Source organism: Aythya marila (genome assembly GCF_965140915.1).
Source record: "Aythya marila genome assembly, chromosome: 1".
Classification (NCBI taxonomy): domain Eukaryota; kingdom Metazoa; phylum Chordata; class Aves; order Anseriformes; family Anatidae; genus Aythya; species Aythya marila.
The window spans coordinates 150,529,678-150,549,351 of record NC_139042.1 but is presented as its reverse complement, the minus strand read 5'-3'; the positions used below and the strand labels follow the sequence as shown (position 1 = coordinate 150,549,351).

Genomic DNA, 19,674 nt, shown 5'->3' with positions numbered 1-19,674 from the left:
CGCAGCATGTCCTCATCGGATATGAGGAAGCAGAAGTTTAAGGAAAAGGTTTACAGCAAGACTAGAGGCCATGAAACCAAATTGTGATTTCATTACAAACAGCTCAGTTTTTAAGCTTGGACCTGCAGCTCCAAATCCACGGACTGGATGAGGGAGAAATCAGCAAGTATTTCCATGCTCCTCTGTAATTTGAACCCACTGAGACATATCTCAGGGCATAAATCACACAGCTCTATAAATAACAAACTACGATTTTGTACTCTTTGGAAGAAAGCTGACGCCAAACTCATGTGGCAAATACAAGAGAAAATAAGCATGGCTTGTGGCCCAAGCATGCCAGAAGCTCTCTCTTGCTCCACAGGAGGGAACTCCACCACGAGTTGGCCATACCCTTTGGGGCTCAGGGCTACAGGTAGCCTATAATACACTAAACGTCTGTCTGCATGTAGCATCTTCAGGCAACGAGGTAAATGTTTATTAACAGAAAGTGCCACTAGCAAGGTTCCCAAGAGCTCCCATGAAAAGGTGAGCTCCACTCTCACTAAATTACCTGAGGGAATCTTCCCAGCAAGTCCGTGTGATGTGAACCCAGGACTGGGACATCTCTGACTGCCTCTCTGTGCTACAGAAAAGGAAAAGAAGTGTCCTACTTTTATATGCACACTGTCACTTCTGTGAACTGAAGTATGACCTCTCTCTGGCACAATCTTTTTAAAACGAGGCTGCTACATACATGTGAAAAAGCAAGTAACCAGCTACCAGCAAAGACTTAGTTTTGTATAAACAAATCATCCACTGCGGCAAAGAGACCAGATAAACACCGTTTTGAAAGTGCGTGGTTATGAAATGATTCAGTGCATCATTTTGGCTCTTTTGAAACCAATGAGAAGATAAAACTGAACAATTCTTTGTTTCATAATAGGAAAGAAAGAAAGCCTCTTGTAGCAGACAATTGTCACTTAAAATCTCTTCAGAAACATACCGTTCAGTTTCAAAGTGGGGACAAAGGTGCATTTTAAAGCACTTTACAAAATGTATTCCCTCCTATTCTATATCCCCACGCTTGGTAATATCTAGCAAAGAAAGCGGGACACATCTCGGAGCCCACTGATCCAAAACTAGCACAAGCTCTGCCTGTCCAAGACACCAGGATCCTTAGGGGTGCTTTTCAACCACTGTTTGGAGCCTGAGCTGCAGTTCCTATCAGCTTCCATCTTCCGTATGTTACACGAGCATGACTGGTGAGTGAGTTTCCAAGAAACATGAATGAGCACACGAAGGCCGTTTCTCAAAATCCTTGCAAAATGGGAAGTTGCACAAAGGACGGCCACTGATAACTGCATCTCCGCGAGTGTTATGAAAACACAACAAGATCCAGGGGAGATGATACCATTTTCTCCCACGGAGGGGAAGGCTGGTGGTGATCTGAAGCTTCATCGGGCATCAGAGAAGTGACACGGGCGTTTGTTAAATGACACAAAGAGGGGAGAAAATGTTCATCAACGCAACCGAAATGCCAAGTCCTTGAATCAGTGCAAATACTTGAAGTTTGCAGGAATGCCCCTAACACGGGCCCTAGGAAGCAGAGCATTGACAGGCCTCTAACACATCGCTACCCAGTGAATGGAATGAAGAAACCAACATTTTCCCATCGTTTTCAATTAACGAGACACATTTTTATTTTTCTGCAGATAGTAGCGATGGCACAGGGTAAGGACATCAGCCCCCTTGCAGTAGGAAGGTTAAGCTCCAATGCCCTGCGCTCACTTCTAACAGAAATCGTTCATTGCGCTAAATTCCAAGAAAGCCACAATGAATTGTGCTAGGGTTTCAGTAAACGCACTAGTTACACCATTAGAGCCCATTATTTTCCCTCTAAGACATTGCACTGCTACATTATTGATGCAACAGTCCAGCGTAATGAAGCGGTGCTCGGCGTTCCTCCCGCTGAACGCTGAGCTCGCTGCGCTGTAGCACTGGTGCCAGATTTAGGGAGTTGTTTTCTTTTCCAGTAGGTCAAAAATTCCAGAAACAACATAAAAACAGCTGCGCAGAAGTTAAACACCTGTCCTTAATCAAACGCAAATGCTTTGGTTTCTATTTGATATAGCGCAAAATTGCAGCTATTTCTAAATACTCCGCTTCTGCGGTGAGTATTTTTACATCATCTGGACAGGCTATTTTCAGAAAGACATTCTAGAGAGATTAAACCAGAAGGCAGTAAATTAGCAAGCTGCTTACGTAGATACTTAACTTCCTTGATGTTAAGGAAAAAAAAAAAAAAAAAACAACTATATCTAGACAGTTGCCAACAGCCTCTAGTAGTGCAGAGAGAGCACACGTGAAAGCCAGGGAAGTTTTGCCTGTGCCCAAACTGAAGAAGAAAGCCTACAGCAGTTATCAGACATGAGATGCCCAGAACGGTAGGTCACTCAGCTTTGCAGCTCGTATTCATGGAACTATTGAAATGAATGAAGTTTTTTTTGTGTGAGCGGTACTTCAGGAAGAAGACTGTGTTTTCAGAGCGCCTGGTCATGCCCAGTCATCAGTGAGAGGTTTTACAGCCATAGAGGAAGGTCAGGGACGCCTGCGTGTGTTGTGCAATGCCTGGGAAGGCTGCTGAAGTGAAGCTTGGGCTAAAACATCAAATAGTACTTCCCCTGCAATACAAGAGAATATTAATATAATCTTTAGAAATAGTTTCCTTCGCTTGCATAATTCCAGTAAACTGTTTCCCAGTCGCTTCCTGTGGCATTCAGCTTCACAAAGCCCCAATATGCTACTGAAAGGAGAGAGCTCATTATAATTATTTTAAATTTACTCTCTTTCAGTTTCATTTAATCTTCTCGCATCCTGGCTCTCTGCAAAGAAATTAAGCAGCTGATCTGCTTCTGCCTTGCCACTCGCTCTGGCACGGTTCAATCACAGCTTCTCCTGGGTGCCTTCTTGCTGGACCCAATAATGCTGCTCCGCCGGCTATCACCGTACCGAAATATTCCCCTTGGGCCTCCAGGGTTCCATTATCTCTCCTGCTGTTTGCTCGAGTCTTTTTCTTTCTGGAAATGAGGCTACTGAAACTGAACTAATTACTCCGGGCTCGGAGGATGCTTTATGCAGGTGCTGAATTGTTCTCATTTTTCCTTGTGCCACACACAGCCAATACTCCTGTGTTTACTTAAACACCTACAACTATTGCGGCACGTCAGCGCAACACCAGCAGCATTACAAACCTTTGCTGGGAACGACATCAAAACCCATCCCCTGCTCCTCAAGCCACAGGCAACACCAGAAATAAAATACAAAGCCCTCATTTTCTGAGCTCCTCATCCCTTCAATGCCATCTTTCCCCCAAAAATGGATGTTTTCCCAGGGGCTTACCCAACTCAGAGCCTACCCAGATCAAAGAAAGGCGTAAAACTCAAAGCCTAGACCCCAGCGTGCCAGCAGCACTTCTCATACCAGTCAAGGGACGCCTCGTCCCGCTGCCAGCTGCACGCAACACGCGTTGCACAAGGAGCCTGGGGCCTTGCAGCTCCTCTCAGTGGCACAGCTTCGCAGCCAGTTTCGCAGTCTGGGTGTGTTTGCAGCGCTTGCATGAGAAGAAGCTATTCCAGTTACGCTCCAAGGAGTCTCAAAGCATAGCCCTAGGTTGGGAAATCAGAGCCCTCTCATCTCCAGGTGACAGAGGCGTGGGCAGCAGTGGCAGGGCCCCTTCCAGAGGAGCCGCCTGCTATCGCTGCGCCTCCCCAGGTTATCTGTGATAGTGGCCGACACCTGAGCATCTAGGGCCGGCCCCAAATCTTAGAAAACGCTTTGTGACTCACCAGGTCCTGCATCACCCAGGCCAGATCTGTAATTAAAGGTGTTTCTGTAGGACTACACCCTCCCATCTGATAACCCCGGAGTCTCTGGGGAACCGTGCTCCCAGCCAGCTCCTGGCTGTGTGTCGAGCCCTTCTCTCCCCTGGTCAGCCGAGAGGAGCAGAGCCAGCAGACATCAGCACTCCCATCTGCTCTGGTGGTTTGATCGGGCTCATCTCCACAGGTCTCCTTACAAAACCCACAGATTATCCCATGCACACACAGTTTCTGTGTGCTGAAGGGAGGTGACAGCCTATGTCCTTCCTGAAAATCAATCTGACTAGCTGTATGCTGAAGGGATAAGCTTTGGTGAGGGTATTTTCTCTTGTTTAATTTAATCTTGCCATAGAGCCTTCAGCCACCAAAGGTGACTGCTGATGTGTGACAGCCTCACTGACTTAGCCACGTGGGCTCCCAGCTTTTGGCTGTGAGACCTTTGCTACACAAGTTCACCATCTTTCGCATTAGACAGGTGTTGATCTCACTCCCAAATTTAAACTTGTAAAACATTTGAAATTACTCCTGCTTCTAGTAACTGTGGCTCACCAGACATGTTCCTTTAAGATGGAAAGCAAGGCACAAGGCATCACAGGCTCTGATACAGGCAGGAATCTTTCATTATAAATACTTTGTGCATTGCTGGCCTCTCTTCCTGCATTCACTCTGCTTGCAAGGCTTGCACTATTCAAAGCGATTTGATGCACAGATCAGTTGTTTGTGAGCTCAGAGGTATAATGAAGAAGTAGTTAACAGGTAAAGCACAACACCAAAGCACCAGCAGGTCCCTGCTACTGAGGGTCAAGTTATTTAGTTGTGTGTTTTTTGTTTTTTTTTTTATTTTTCCCCTACGTTAAGGGAACTGCGTATTTTGAAATCCCTCCTCCTTACTGAGAGCATGCCAGATAATTAAACTGAAGCTCTTAGTCTTAAAATCTAATTTAGTTTTGAAAACATACGCTGCTGCACTATTTTTAGGATTTTTCCTATGTGGGCCAACAGAAATAGGCTAGCCAGTTAGCCCGATGGGTTATAGGCTGTTCCTAGCGGAGTTCACTTCACAGCCTTCAAGCTGAACACAGCGAATCAGTAAAACAATGGGAAAAAAATCTTTTCAAGTTAAGAATAAATATCTAAAGTGAGATACTGATGCATCGCCAGAGCTCACCCTGGTGTTGGACAGGCATTGATGGGAGTCCTGCCCAGGTGAGAGCTGGGTCCAGCACAACCTTTGGAATATCTTCCATCATACATCGCTCCATACCAAACGTGCCCTCGAGAAGTGACATAACAGCAGCGATAAAAGGATAACTAATTTGAAGTATTGAGTCTTGTCACTGAATCTAGCCCTAGCATTTTTGTTCAGCAAAATAACCTACCTACCCACACTTACAAGGAAGGATTCAGTGAAACTAATTTCTGCAAATACACTGGCCTGCAAAAAAAGGAAAAAAAAAATGTTCCTGTATTACAAAAGTCGTCTTAGTGTCCTCCACAAAGCGCATCTCAGTGGTAATCCAAGGAGAGGGGCTTACAAGTTCCCATTTGAGTTCCCCATCAGGAAACCCCACCCTTCCCTTACTCGAGGCTCGTTGTTCACTCCCCACTGCCTGACAAAATAACGTGGCTGCATGGTGGCTCTTTCCCTTTCTCCCTTCAGCATCAGGTCCCGCTGTCAGGCCTGAGAGCAGTGCAGATAAAGGCCACGTCCCACCCTTGGCTCTGCAGCCCTGACACTCTCCACGCAGCCAAACACAATATTTTAGCAAAGGCACTGCAGCCCAGCAGTGTTTATCCAAGACTACCACGGGGCCAGTGAAACTGCAAAACCCCGTGGGGATGCAAAGCTTCCTCCGATTATTTGACAGCCTCGAACTCAAATGCGTTCGCCATACCTCTGCTGCGGCCCCAGCCCCACTCACTTCCCTCACCTGGGAGCAGTATTTCACAGCAGTGCAATTTAAAAGCAGGGTGGTTTTTTTTTTTTTTTATTAATTTTCAAGCCTCGGATTCTCGCAGGCCCAGGTGCTACCCCACAGCACTCGAGGACAGAAATCCGGTCCTTGACGAGGCCCCTTCTGTAATCTTCTTGGGAGTTCCTGCTCTCCTGCTCACTCATGAGCCCATCCCCAGGCCTTTCCAGCTGCCTGAAGCCAGCATGCTGCTCACACGAGCGAGATCGGTGTGCATAAGGGCTGGGGAGCAGGCTGTGAATTTGCTGACCCAGAGGTACTACCTGGCCCTCCCAGCTCAGCTGCAACGCCTCCACGGGCTCCTATCTCCTGGCGAGCATCCCGCCTCCCACACGTCCTGCAGCTCAGATCCCTCCCCAAACTTTTGCTTTCAGCTGCCGTACAACACCAGGGGGGAAAAAAAATAAAGCTCCTGTCAGTCTCCCATGCTTCTACATCTGGGGATCTTTCAAAACCCACCTTGTTTACTGTCAATGTTCATTACTGCCTTAAGCACAAAGGTAAGAAGAACTCAGTCATGAAGTGTTAAGTCAGTGAAGCTCCCACCAAGCAAATATTTTAGGTCAGCCAACAACAGCCAGCCACGTACTGCTATACAGATCTACACCAGGTCTGAGTGAGAGCCACCAGGATCAGAATCTGGCCCCAAAACTTTGACCAAGTAGGACACCATTTACCACGGTGCTTTCGCACCAACTCAACCAACTCTTCAAGTCCTTCCTCCCTGCCCGCTTGCGCGACTCAGTTCATCGGGACACAGCCACCTGCCCTGAGGCCAGTTCAGATGAGTGCTGTAATTCTCTTCCTGTTCCTTAATACCAGTCCAGCATGATTTAACCCTAAATCAACTGCCCTACAAGTAAAGGGCCCAGAGAAGCCCAGCTGAGGACTGTCAGTGTCCCAAGCACCTTCTCAGCCCCCAGGCTGGTTTGTACTTCATGTGGGATGCAAAGAGCCCTCTTACAGCACCCTATTATAAGACTCCTGGATTGTTTCCAGGAACAATTACATCTGATAAAGGGTACTGCTTGTTATGAACCGTGTGGGAATCAAGAGAGAGAAGAGAATACCATCGAGATGATGGAGGCCGAGAAAACCGTCACATCTCCTGTTTCTTCAAGCTCAATTCTGACCTCAGGCAAGAAAAGAGGAAGACCACATGAACCCATCAGGAGCTACGTGTATTCATCTGAGGGCGTTTGCCCCAACGTTAACTTCTCCTTGCATTCATTTTTCTAAGTTAGGAAACCTCTCCAGCTAAGCCAGCAAAAACCAACAATAAGCCACACTGTGCAACTTCTGCACCACCCAAACCTCCACGGTAAGGGACTGTGATGATTCCAAAGCATCAGCTCAGTATAACGGGTTAAATTAAATAAAATAATCAAGACGAGACTCCGCAGCCGTAGCGAGGTACCAGTGCAAGTGCCTGCAGCCCATCCCTTCTGCTCAGCTGATAAGCGCCCACAACAGCTCCTTGCTCTTGAACTGCTCCAAGAAACACATCCCTCACTTCTGCTACAGAAATAAGACCACAGCTACTTTCTCGTTGATTCATTTCACTTGAGCAGTAGCCTTCTCGCTCCTGTTCTTACAGAAGAGAGATTTAGCTCCACGGAAAGCAAAATGAGTGACTGGCCACCAGATTATATCTCTTCACAGCCCGCGCCAGCAGGATTGCTGCATTACCTTCTGGGAAAAATGGGGAAGCTTATGCATTGACAGCCAAACGTGGCCACGCTGAGCCTGCTGATGGAAACTCTTTGTTGTAGGTAATCCCTGAAAGCAAGCACAGATCGAGAGCCGCATCTGAGCCTTCCACTGGCACTTTTCTCTGTAACATCTGTGTGTTTTGTTTTTTTTTCAGACTGCCCAACTGAACACCTCTGACAAAGTAGCTCCAGGTTAAGCTGATTGTGCAAGCTGCAGGGTAATTTTGACTCTATCTGTAAGTCTTTTAACATCTTGAAACATCTTGTGCACTTATCAGGTGCACAGCAATTGTAACCACAGATTGACACAGGCGTGGGGCAGTACCTTGCTCTCAGTTAGGAAGAAAACAAGAGCAAAGGAAGAAAAACGTCCCTACTTGCTCCTCATGCCCTGGTGAAGCCTCCTGCACCCAGGACATAGGAAAGCACCCTGCAGACAGACCCACGGGGGGGAAGAGCTGGGGCAGAGGGACTGATAGGACAGCACCGATGCCTGGATGCGATAGCCAGCACGGCCCAGCCCAGGAGACAGAGCAGGAGAGGCAGCATAAAAATCTTGAAACCGAGAGGGCAGTGGGAAAGTGGCCAGGCACTGATGCAAGCTGCAGAGATAGGGGAGTTTCAGGAGCCAACACTGAAAAATCTGCCCACATGCCACGCAAACAGCAGCAGCACTGCTGCTCTTCATCCCCAAAGTGAAAGAGCACGTCCTGGCTATAAGCACAACCTACTCACCCCCTCCTTGCCTTTCCTCTTTTATCCTCTCCTAGAGAAATGACACAGCGATTTTGGGTAGAAATACTGGTTTCAGTGCACCATCTGAAAGGATCCCCCTGCTGCTTCCAACCCCCTGCATTTTTCTGCTGCACTTCGGCCAGAGGAAATGACTCCCAGCAGAGGAATTAATTCTTGGCACCCACACGCTTTGGGAAACAGCTCTCTTTGCTTCTGGCATGATCCAACAGAGCAGCTTCCCCCTTTCACACCATCACTGGGAGTAAGGTGGGGGAAGACCGTAAAGCTTCCCTCTGGCTTAGGAGAAAAGAGAATGAGGTCCCCTTCCAGGACAAGGGAGAAAAGGCTGAGGCTGTAAATGGCCCCAGCTGGTACCCACCGGGATATTTACTGTGGACATTGCACGAGATTTCAGACATCACCTGGCTGGAAACACACCACACAAAGGCTGACACACGAAGCATAGTCTGTCTGTGAGTGAAAAATGACGTGGTGACTTTCACCTAAAGTACTTCTGAACTGGCCAGATGGCATTCACAGCCGAATTAGGACAACTTTGTCCTGTTCCCCGACACTCACTCACCTGCACTTCGTGTCAGTGGCTCACAGGGAGGAAGGACGAGGTGCTACCGTTCAGCAAAAAAGCCAGGAAACCAACACACCACTAAAATGACACTGTTATTCCCCTAACGTGCTTCTTGTATACACAATCGTATTTCCCAATCACTATTTCAAAGTCTCATTTACATCAGAAGCCAGGCAATATAGCTGCAACCCGAAAACTCCCTAGTGTGGCCGTAGCTGTAAGTGCTACCAAGGTACTTTCCAACCCGATAAAGGGAATAATTATACCGCAATACATCATCTTTACGCTTAGCACTAGGGTGTTTCTGGCACAACCATTTCTGAATTTATTTTTGTTTAAGTTGCGCTCATTACTGAAACAAATTATATGAATAAAAATGTCCTGAGGGAAACAAACCTTAATCAGCCACTCACTCAACCAGCAGCCTCCCGCTGGGTCTCCTCCTCCCAGTCCCACCCTCGCTCCTTCCGCAGAGGCTGTGCAAGTTCACACGGGAGGTTAGCGGGTGAGAGAACCGAGCAGGAATACATCTCATCTGCTGCACTGCTGCCCAAGTCAGCATCTGGGCAAGGGGCTCGAGTGCCAAGAAGCACATGGGGAAAATGTAATGGCAAAGACCTGTAAGTCTAACCTATAGGCACGTGCATGAAACTTCAAATTGCATTCCAATTTTCTTTTTTCTAGAAAAAAAAGGATGTTCTTGAAACTGCAGTTAAAAAAGCCCAGGAGAAAGGCATTAAATTCCATTTTATACCCGAATATTCCTCTATCATCCCAGCTGAAATAAGTTTTATATTGATTTTTACATTGCCCGTAAAGCCATGATAGCATCTTGAATGGTTCAATTACAGCAGAAAGGAGACAAGTAACGAACAGACACAGCACTCTCTCCAGCAAATGAGGGGAATGGTCCCAATACACCCAACGCACGCAGGTGTACATGCATGTATCACAACTTAAAAGCGTTAGCTGGCTTGGTTAAGCTGTGCCAATACCTTGGTCTCTCTCATTTGCTTGGAGTCCCTCTACTTTGCCTGGATGAGGAGAAGAGGCTGAGGTTAATCTGAGGTTAGCTGACACGTGTTTGCCAAGCCTGACCTAATCCCTGGGTTCTTCCGAGTTGTTGCGACTTTCTATCTAAATAATATTAAGAACAGGACGAAACCACACGGACACGGTTGGCTTCCAAGCGCCTATTTTTAGCGGCTGCACACAAACAGAGCAGGGCTGAGTTATACACACTGGCTGCCCCACAAAATCCCGCTCCCCAGCTCCCAAGGGACCTGCATTCCCCGTGCCCCATCCGCTGACGTCGAGCAGATGACTTTGAGCGACTGACCGGCCCTCCAAGCATTCCCCATGGAAGTGGAACATTTTCTTATTCCTGCTATTTCTGCTGGATCTGAGGCGCGGGGAAACTTCCCTGCCACCTCACAGCAGCTCTTCGATCCGGCCTAGAAGCAGGGGTTTGATGAGCAATAAAGAAACAAAAATAATATAGCTTAAACCACAGAGGTGCAGTTTTTTTACTGCCTGTTATTGAGTATACAATATTTCGCTCCCACTATTTCAAGGAAAATAACGCTCCACGCGATTGCTGTGGGATGTAAATGCGTGCTCCACTGTTCAGACGGAGCTCGTAATTGAAACATTTGAGCGCCAACGAAACCCCAAGCGTAAAGTTTCTAATTTTCATTCAACCATGACATTAAAATTCTGGTTGTGCAGGGAAAAAAAAAAAAAAATACTACCTCGGAGTGCTTTTGAGGTCTATTCCTTGTGATATAGTAACTGGCATAAAACTCACCCGAGATGCCAGCAACCGCTCACGTACTCCGGCACTGGTTCCTGATGCTGTCGCCTCCTTCACTTTTGTCAGCCCTACTCCCCTACCACAGAGGAGGGTTATAAAGGAGACACAAACCAATGCCTGCAAGATGCTAACGAGTGCCATTGCCTTCATCCAGGCACCTTTGGCCCTGGCCAAGAAACGACCAGGGTTTGTGCAGGCTGATGCACCCAGCTGAAGAACACCCTCGTCTGAAGGCGCACGACCGTCATTTATAGGAAGAAGAGGGTTATCTTGCACTGCTGATCTTACTCAGCAGCTTCCAAGATGACTGGGTATGACACGAGGCTAAAAAACCTCAGCTGTAACCACTAAGTGCTCTGCACAGCTGACGGGGAAGCCCTGAAAGAACGATTTGTGCCTCCCGGATCCTCAGACCATCCGCCCCAACACCCACGCTCACAACCTGGATCAGAGCAGCCCCGGATTACTTCACGCTCAGGCTCATGAGCCTCCCATACTTGCATCCTCACAGGTTGCCAGTTTCACCGTCCATATGGAATTTAAGGTGTTGAACTCAACCCAGAAAAGTTTTCAAGGGTTGATGTTTGCCTGCCAAAGAGACAACACCACCTGTCCCCTATCAAAATTGGGAGCAAAACAGGTATTTCTAGGGGGTCTCCTTTTGCCCTGTTTTGCTCACCCCCAATACCATATGGGCCACGGTACCTCCAGAAAAGCCCTAATCAGTGGTTCTCCTCCGCGTCTGATGGACCAAACCAACCCATTCTCATGTCTGCGTGCCCACTTGGTACCCAATTTACCAAACCCCCAGAGCACCAAGACCTGCCTCCCCTCCCAGAGCAGTCCAAAAAGGCATAAGGAGAAAACAACTTGATGTGCAGCAGGCTTATCACGGTGCTTCGAGCTCTGAAAACAGAGGAAGGATGAACTTGTGGTTATGCCACTACACAGAGATGTGGCTTCCAGCACTTTGAGCAACCTACCACAGGTTTCCCAAGGAGTTCTGAGCAGGTCAAATAATCTCTCCCATCAGACCTCCCCACTTTTTTAAGTGCCTGGGAAGGAAACACTTGCAACCAACCATCGAGCACTCAGACATCAAAATGGTGAGGGCTAAATAAACAGATGCGTATCTCCCTGCTGAAGAAACAGCCCGGTGCTTTTAATGCCTTGCAACGTTTGGTCTAGCTGCCGTGGAAGTGTTTAAGAGCGTGCAGCACTCCTTTGGATTAAATCTAAATAAACATAAACAGCAATAAAAAAATGGTTTTCCTTACAAGAAGGCCCGCGTCTTGCTTGCACCTGTAACTCTGAATATACGTAACAGGATGTCAAGCTACTTCTTGCATGATGCCAAAAAGCAAAACATGACAGGCATTTGCATAGGAAACAGAACGGCACAGGGAGAGAGGCAAAACAAAATGGACAACTTGCTAGGGCCTGATTCGAACATCTTTGAGAAATGCCACTTGCTCCAGCCAGGACTGAGATTTGTGTCAGGTAAAGCTACAGCAAAATGGAGACAAAAAAAAAAAACTCTGAATCATGCCCCTGGAGGGGAGATAAATGAGGGTCGGAGCGAAGTTCGTTTAAATCCACCAAGCTGCTACAGAGGGGGCTACGGATCTGCAAAACAAAATGAAAGGCTCACCAGGAGCCTGCACTGCCAGTGCTGCAGTGTCAGGAAGGCAACGCAGTGCCACCTGAAACCGACAGGCACAGCACCAGCACTCAAGGGAAAGCAACGCTGGCCCTCCCGGGGAGAGATGCCTGCAAACAGCGCACGGATCCTGCAACGCATGCCTCTACACGTCTCCAAGGGAGGTTCGGCAGAGCATCCAGGGAGGACATCCTCCCAAACCCTGAGGAACATAACGGAGCCACATCTGTTTACACCAGGGGGGAGGCTTCGCCCCTTTCTGCTTGCCATCCTCCTGTGGGTCTCTCAGGGGGAGAGAGGACAGCAGCAAATTAGCTGCAAGGCAGCGGCTGTGCCTCTAACACCTCACCAGGGTTAATCTGTAGCCCCGATCTAGACTTCCAGTTATCCTTGTTCCCCCGGTTTCCTCTTCTCCAGCATTTGCATCTCAGCGTGACAGGTATTTCGTATGTCAGCTTATGTGCCTGTGCACGCCGCTAGGTAGGAGAGGAGCACCCGGCTTTAACTACGGCTGGGACTCCAGCCACGGCTCCCCGAGATGCGCTACCAGCTCGGGCCATTTCCCCTTTCCTCACCAAACCGAGGGAGCCGAAACCCGAAACACGTCAACTTCGGGATCCTGCTCCCTCGAATGGCAACTCAGTAAAAAAAAAAATATATATATATATATATTGGACTCGTTGTTTGCAAAGCAGCGAAAAGAAAACTGAAAAATCCCCAGGAAGTTGATGCATCGCGGCGTTGCATCTGTGTCGAGCCCTGGGTAAACAAGCAGCAACATGAATGAAATCTGTCCAGAAAGACTGCATTTCAGCGCCAACCACGCAACCCCTGGCCAAACCACTGCGTCTGGAACAAAGTTTGATCTCGCTCGCCAGCGCCCAGCTGCGCTCCTGCCATTCAGCGGGGTGGGGGGGGGGACCCAAAGCTCTGCGGGGTGGATGCCCCCCGACAAACCCCACTCGGGCAGCCCCCCGGGGATGCGCACCCACCCACCAGGGGGTGGGTTGAAAGAAGAAAGGGAAGGATCAGGAGCGACCCCCGGAGCTGCAGCCCCCGTGGGGACACCCCTCGCTGTCGGGGGGTCCCCGGCCGAGCCGGGGGGCGCAGGGGGGACCCTGGGGGGCTGCTCCTCGCCCCGGGGCCGGGCACTCACCGCTGGCGTTTTTGCCGCAGATGAGGTGCTGGTAGGGCTGCAGCAAGCCCCACAGCTCGGGGTCGTTGTTGACCGTCTGCTCCAGCGCCTCGAGGGTGAAGCGCGGCCCCTCGGCGCCCTCCTTCTCCTTCTCCTTGTCCTTCTCCTTCTCCTTGTCGGCCGGGGGGCGGCCGGGGGGCGGCAGGGGGGCGGCGGGGTGTCCGGCCAGCACCCTGGCGTGGATGTCTCGGAAGAGGCTCTCGGTGCCGGCCGTGAGGTAGATGGCGGCGTGCTCGTGGATGCGCAGGGCCACGCGGCTGTCCACCATCCAGCGGTAGAACTTGCCCACGGAGAAGGCGAGCCCGCAGCGGGCCGACTTGCCCCGGCTGAAGCGGTCGCCGCCGCTGCCGCTCATGTTGTAGAGGGACAGGGCGCCCAGCGCCGCCGCCGTGCAGCGGGCGGCCAGCGTCCAGCCCAGCACGATCTCCATGGCGCTGCGCACCTCGTGCTTGGTGCACTTGGCGAAGCGGAGGCTCAGGCGCTGCGCCTCCCGGGCGATGCGCACCAGCGCCCGGCTCACCAGCGTGGACAGCCGCGCCGCCGCATCCCGGTTGCCGGCACCGACGACGCCGGCGACACTGCTACCGACACCGGTGACACTACTGCCGACACCGGCACCGCCCGGCGGCCGCGGCTCCCGGCGGGGCGGCGGCGGCAGCAGCAGCGCCTCCACCTCCTCCAGGCTCCAGGGGACCTCCTCGAGGTCGGGCAGGAGCCGGGCGCACTGCTGCCCCGCGCAGTCCAGCACCTCCGAGTCTTCCGCTAGGACGGTGTTGACGGTGTCGAAGCTGTTGTGGCGACTGTGCATGGAGCCAGCTAGGGGCGGCCAGCAGCTGCCTCCATAGGGGTACGTGGGGTGCGAATCCGAGCAGCACAGCGACAAGTTGGACGAGCGCACCGAGTCCGCCGCGCCACCATAGCCGGAGTCCAGCGTCAGGTCTTCCAGCGTCCTCACCGCCGTCTTACCCCTCCGGGCCATCGCCGCACTTCATGCTGCACCCAAGGCGCCCGGGCACGGAGCGGATGAAAAGCTGGGGACGGGGAGGGGGCAGCCCCGCTGGGCCGAGCCGTGCTGAGCCCTGCCGAGCTGAACCGAGCCGAGCCGAGCCGTGCAGCCCCGCTCCCCTTGGCCGCGCACCGCCGGAGCCGCCCGCTGCCTGCAGCCTGCAGCCCGCTGCCGGCCCCGCTCCCGGCCCGGCTCCTGCACTGCGCCGCGCCGCCGGCCCCACACCGCAGCGCGGCGCGGGGTGGGCGGGGACATGCAAATGTTCCCCGAGCGTCGCGGCCAATGAGGCGCGCGGAGGAGGGGGGTATGCAAAATACTCAGAGCCCTTCGGCCAATAGGGACGCGCCGCCCGCGGCGAGGCTCCGCCCCCGGGCGCTGCGCGGCGCTGGGCGCGCACCGGCGGCGGGGCACGGCCCCGGGGGGGGGCAGCGGGCAGGGAACGGGGAGCGCCGGGGGGTGAGGGAGGGCGAGAAGAGCCCTTAGGAAAGCCTAAAATTGGGAAATCTGCACGTTTCCGAGCCTGGAAATGAGGAAATTGTGAAATTAACAAATCTCGACATGACAAAATGGTGAAGTTCCAAAAATCTGGAAAGCAGAAAACCTCGATGTGTTCCAATCTTGATGTTTTCTGCTCTTGAAATTACAAAAAGAGCAAAAATCTCGCTATTTTCTTGCTTTGAAACAGCAAAATCTTGCAATTTTCAAACCTCGACATTTTCAAACCTCAACGCTACCAAGCCTTGAAATTACAAAACCTGGAAGTTAACCCTCATCAAGGCTTTGGGGAAGTAAGATCTCTTTTAGGATTACTGTTGTGTTTCCTGCGCGCTTTCGGGTTCCCCGTGCGACGCGCAGACCACCTCTCCCCAGCTAACATACCCCAACCCTACATCGCCTGCCTCAGCGTTATTAGGAGCTGCCTGGCTGACAGCCCAGGCAACAGGCTGGGAGGGTGCGTACTGCATTCAGTGTTGACAAAACGCTGTACCCTTTTAAGCATAAAACACCGGCAGAAATCCCATCCCTTCAAGTATAAGAGCCCAGCAAACACGTTATCGTGCCAGCAGAGCCAGCCAAAATTCCCCAGCAGACGAGGCGCGGCGTGCCGGAGCGGTGCCCGGCCCCATGGAGCGTAGCCTGGCGTGCCTTCAACATAAACTTCCTACAGGAAAGGCACAAATGCAGCTATAGGTAGGCTAATTTGTCGGGCGGGCTGGGGAAAGCTACGGCACGGCCCAAAACACGGAGGGGTTGCCTTCCCCAGCGGGTCAAGTGCTGTCGGAAACCGGTTTGGGAGCGTAAGCTCGGTGGTTCCACCAGACACGCTGCAAAAAGATGATTTTTTTATGGGAATACACGGGCATCGTAAGCTCAGCGGTGGTCACAGAAGGTAGCAGGGCTCAGGACAGGAGCAGCCCCAATGACAGCGGCTGGCAGCCTGCAAAGAAGATGCTCAGGGACCATCAAACTGGGCAGCGTGCCTTGAGAGCACAATCATGGGGACTTTGTGGCTGTCCAGACCAACATCTCGCAGCAGAGCCCTCTGCTGTCCTCAGCCCTTCAGTGCGGAGCCTGCTCGGCTTCCAGGCTGCTCAGGGAAATCCTCCAGCTCTGGGTTTGGTGGGAGAATGGGTGCATCTCCAGGCCCAAACACCTCGTGTTGGGTGTTTTTCTGACAAATGCCACCCACCTGACCTTGTCCCTACGCTTCCAGGAAGCACCGTGGCTCTGCGCTGACCGCAGGCAACAGTAGGTGAAAATTAGGGGAATCCCAAGTTTGGGGGAGTTTTGTAGCAGATGGTGGGTTGTGCTTCACGGCGTGCACCCAGGAAGGGTAGGCTGAACAAATGAGGGGGGCGACTTGTTCACCACCCTTGTAAAAGGGTTGATGTTGACCTTTGAGGCACCGTTTTTAGGCCATGTCATTACCCACACATCTAGACAAATAGGACAAGTGAGAAGAGGGCAGCTGTCTCAGGCTGCGTACAGACTCGGGCATTTATGGCACTGACTCAGAGTCAGCGTGTACTTCAAAAGATCTCCTGGCTACTAACTACAGAGAGTTTTTCTTTTCTTTTTAATGTGGAAAGCAAGATATTGGGCCTTACTAGAGATGTTGTTGTTGCAGCGAGATCCCTATCACCTCCCAAGTCATGCCACCAGCTTGGAAAAAGTCGCGACGCCCGGACACACCAAGCGCGTGTCAGCGCCGGGCTGGTTCGTGCTTTCCTAAGGAGCAGAAAGACCTGACTCATTTCTTCGGGACGACTAATTACCTTCTCACTGCACGCTCAGATCAGTGCAGGGCAGCTGTTCTGGATCTCCAGCTATCTTTGGGTGCCTGGAGGTCCTTGCCTTCCCCAGGTGCGGCCTGCTTGGCTGCTGCAGCCCGGAGCGAGCTTCAGCATGGTTTGGAAGGACATCTGACAGCGCTCCCGAGACAGGGTGACTTTGTTCTGGAAACTGCCCTGGGAGAAGATGGGATCAAACGGTTTGGAGGGAAACACGCCTCCGTGACAAGAGCAGTGCCCCATGGGGTCAACAGCCCTCAGCTTTCATCCCAAAAACGCACCACACCTCCCCTGCCCTGGGCAGGCGGGCAGGTGTCTGCAGCCGTACCCTACTGTGCGAGCCAGCTGGGGTCATTTGCCTACCAGACAAAAACATCCACTGAAGAAAACAGAGTCCCTTTATATGTCACATGCTCGGGGAGGGGGGACGGCAATTTTCAGCTAGTTGGAGACCTGGACATTAGTTATCCTGACAGAGCTGGGGATTCAGACAGGAGCTGATTAAGCACCCTCAGAGGATGATAAGTGCCAGCCAAAGCTCTGAAAGAGGTAAATTGAAACACACTTTAAAAAGGTGCTCAGGGCAAATTGAAGCGAATGGGGAAATTAGAGATTGCGTGGGGAGAGCAAGAAGTGCCACAGCTCTTTGCCTTTCCTTCCCCACCCAGCGAACTGCCTGCAAATGGCACCTTGGTGAGAGCCTCAGGGCCAAGCCCAACTGTAAGCACGCTGGCAGGCGGAGCAGGAATGTGCCTAGGATCAGGCCACTCGGTTTTTGTACTCCAAAATTCAACGCGCTGCCACGTCATAACACCTCAGATCAAAAGCAGCACTCGCAGTATCTCGCAGCTCTATCTCTGGCTGGCAGCAGCAAGCAGCAGGCCGCACCAGGGCCTGGCTTGTGTTGCTGGGGAAGTCCTGGCGCTCATGTTTCTGATCACAGGGGGTTCGTTTACAAAGCCAGGCTCTGATCCTGTACCTGAAAAGCACGTGTGAAATGCACCTCCCTAGCAAATCACCTCACAGATGGAGAGATTTGAAGGAAAGGAGCGCTGCCATCGCAGGTAGCATCATCCCCCCAAGGCCTTTGGGTGACCAAAGTGTTCAGACAAGAGGGCTCGTGGAGAACACTCCTGGTGCTGCTTCTTGACCGCGTGCAGCACCAAAATGAGCAGGGGTGGGTGGCACGACGAGGCCACCAGCTCACTGGGACTCAGTCAAAGGACTGCCCAGCCCAGCTGCACTCTTCTACTCTGCAAAAGCAGCAGCTCCTACATCCCACCGAGCTCAAAGCCCTGCCAACTTTCTTCCTGCCATGCCCATGCCCCTGTGTGCTGAGAAGGGAGCACGGCAGGGGTGTAGAAACCCGTGCCTGGCTGGGAGGAGAGCGATTCCACAGGATTTCTGAGAAGCTGCTAAGTGGGGACACTTGGAGAAACTGCCAGCCAAAACCAAATCATAGATAACAAAACCATGCAGACCGTGTCTGTGGTACGTTTTGGATGCCAAAACCATAAATGAATTCAGAGAGATCTGAAAATTTTCTGGAGGCTAAGACCACTGGTAGCTATTGATCACAATGATGCACATGCAGTCTTCATCTCTGGAAGTTTCTCAACAGCGGTTTGCCAGAAGTGGTGAGGTTATGCCAGGGGAAGGAGCACTTTGTGATCACTTGGTTCCTCATGGCTCTGTAGCTGGTGGCTGCGAGAGAAGAGACACAGCAATGCAGAGACAGAGCCAAAGCCCCCAAGGCAGCCGTTTGGTTGCAGCCCTCACTCCCCCACCAGGGGAGAGCACTACTGACAGCTCACCAGCTTGGCTTGGAGGTCTGCACAGCCAACACAGCCATGCTTACGGTCCTTATGAGGTGTTGGGTTCTTAGGAAGGATCAACTACAACCTCAATACCCATCCTGACAGATTTTAGTCTCTTCTTTCCCCAAACCCACACATGATGAAGACTCTACAGCTTCCCTGGATGGTCTGTTTCAGAGCTGCAGTGCTGCTAGGAACAGCCTTCCTAGCATCTGACCTACAAATGTAAGGAATAAAAAGATGCTCCCAACCTTTGTTAGTGGACGGGACAGACATCTCTACGTTACTTTCTTTTAGGCAGCACTCAAAGCATAGAGAGCCAAGCAGGATACACATGGAGTTATCCTCCAGCCAGCAGCTTCCCATAATGTCACTACACCACTCCCCAAAAGCACAGCAGTGTTTGCATGCTTTATGTGCAGTAAGAATATACTTATATGCTATGTTTTGATCAGAACTAAAAGAAACAGGACTAGCAGGCTTCCCTGAGCACAGAGACAGGGAAAGGCTATGCTCAGCCAGTGGGAATTTCCATTCCCACCCAAGACAGAACCTGCGTAAGAGATGCATGCATGGGTAGATGAGAAAACAATTTAAAGGTGAAATACAAAGCAACAAAGATGCTCGAGATCAGTAGCGACTGCTTAGTTAGCTGACCCTTTGGTCTTTGGCAGAGAGGACATCTAGCATAGAAATGGCTTCGCTTACTCTGCTTTTTAAGTACTCACTTCTCCCTGTCTATCCATCACCACCTCTTAATACTCGTTACTTCAGGAACGATGGTCAAAGAGGAGAATGCTCAGGGTCTTTCTGGCTACTTGCAAGGATGCAGAACCACACTTATGCCACCACACTTGCTGCACCTGATGCTGCGAGGAGGTGATGAGCTAGATGCAGCACACTTTGACCCCAATGTGCCTTGCAACGCCACTGCTCTCTCCAGCAGGATTGATTTGTGTCTGTTAGTACTTGCTTGCAATTTAAGAGCTGGTCCTGATTAGAAGCAGTACTTTTGTATGTGTTTAAAAT

General features: G+C 51.1%; 1 protein-coding gene across 2 annotated transcripts in view; it reads right to left on the bottom strand.

Moving 5' to 3' along the window:
• The window catches only part of ABTB3 (ankyrin repeat and BTB domain containing 3), a 161,627-nt gene extending 146,893 nt beyond the window's left edge, over positions 1–14,734 (bottom strand). For both annotated transcript variants that reach the window (XM_082784185.1, XM_082784186.1), the window contains exon 1: positions 13,493–14,734. In XM_082784185.1, coding sequence (XP_082640311.1) covers positions 13,493–14,510 — 1,018 coding nt within the window. In that variant the 5' untranslated portion in view covers positions 14,511–14,734. The remainder of the gene's footprint in view (positions 1–13,492) is intronic.
• Positions 14,735–19,674: the final 4,940 nt, after the last annotated feature.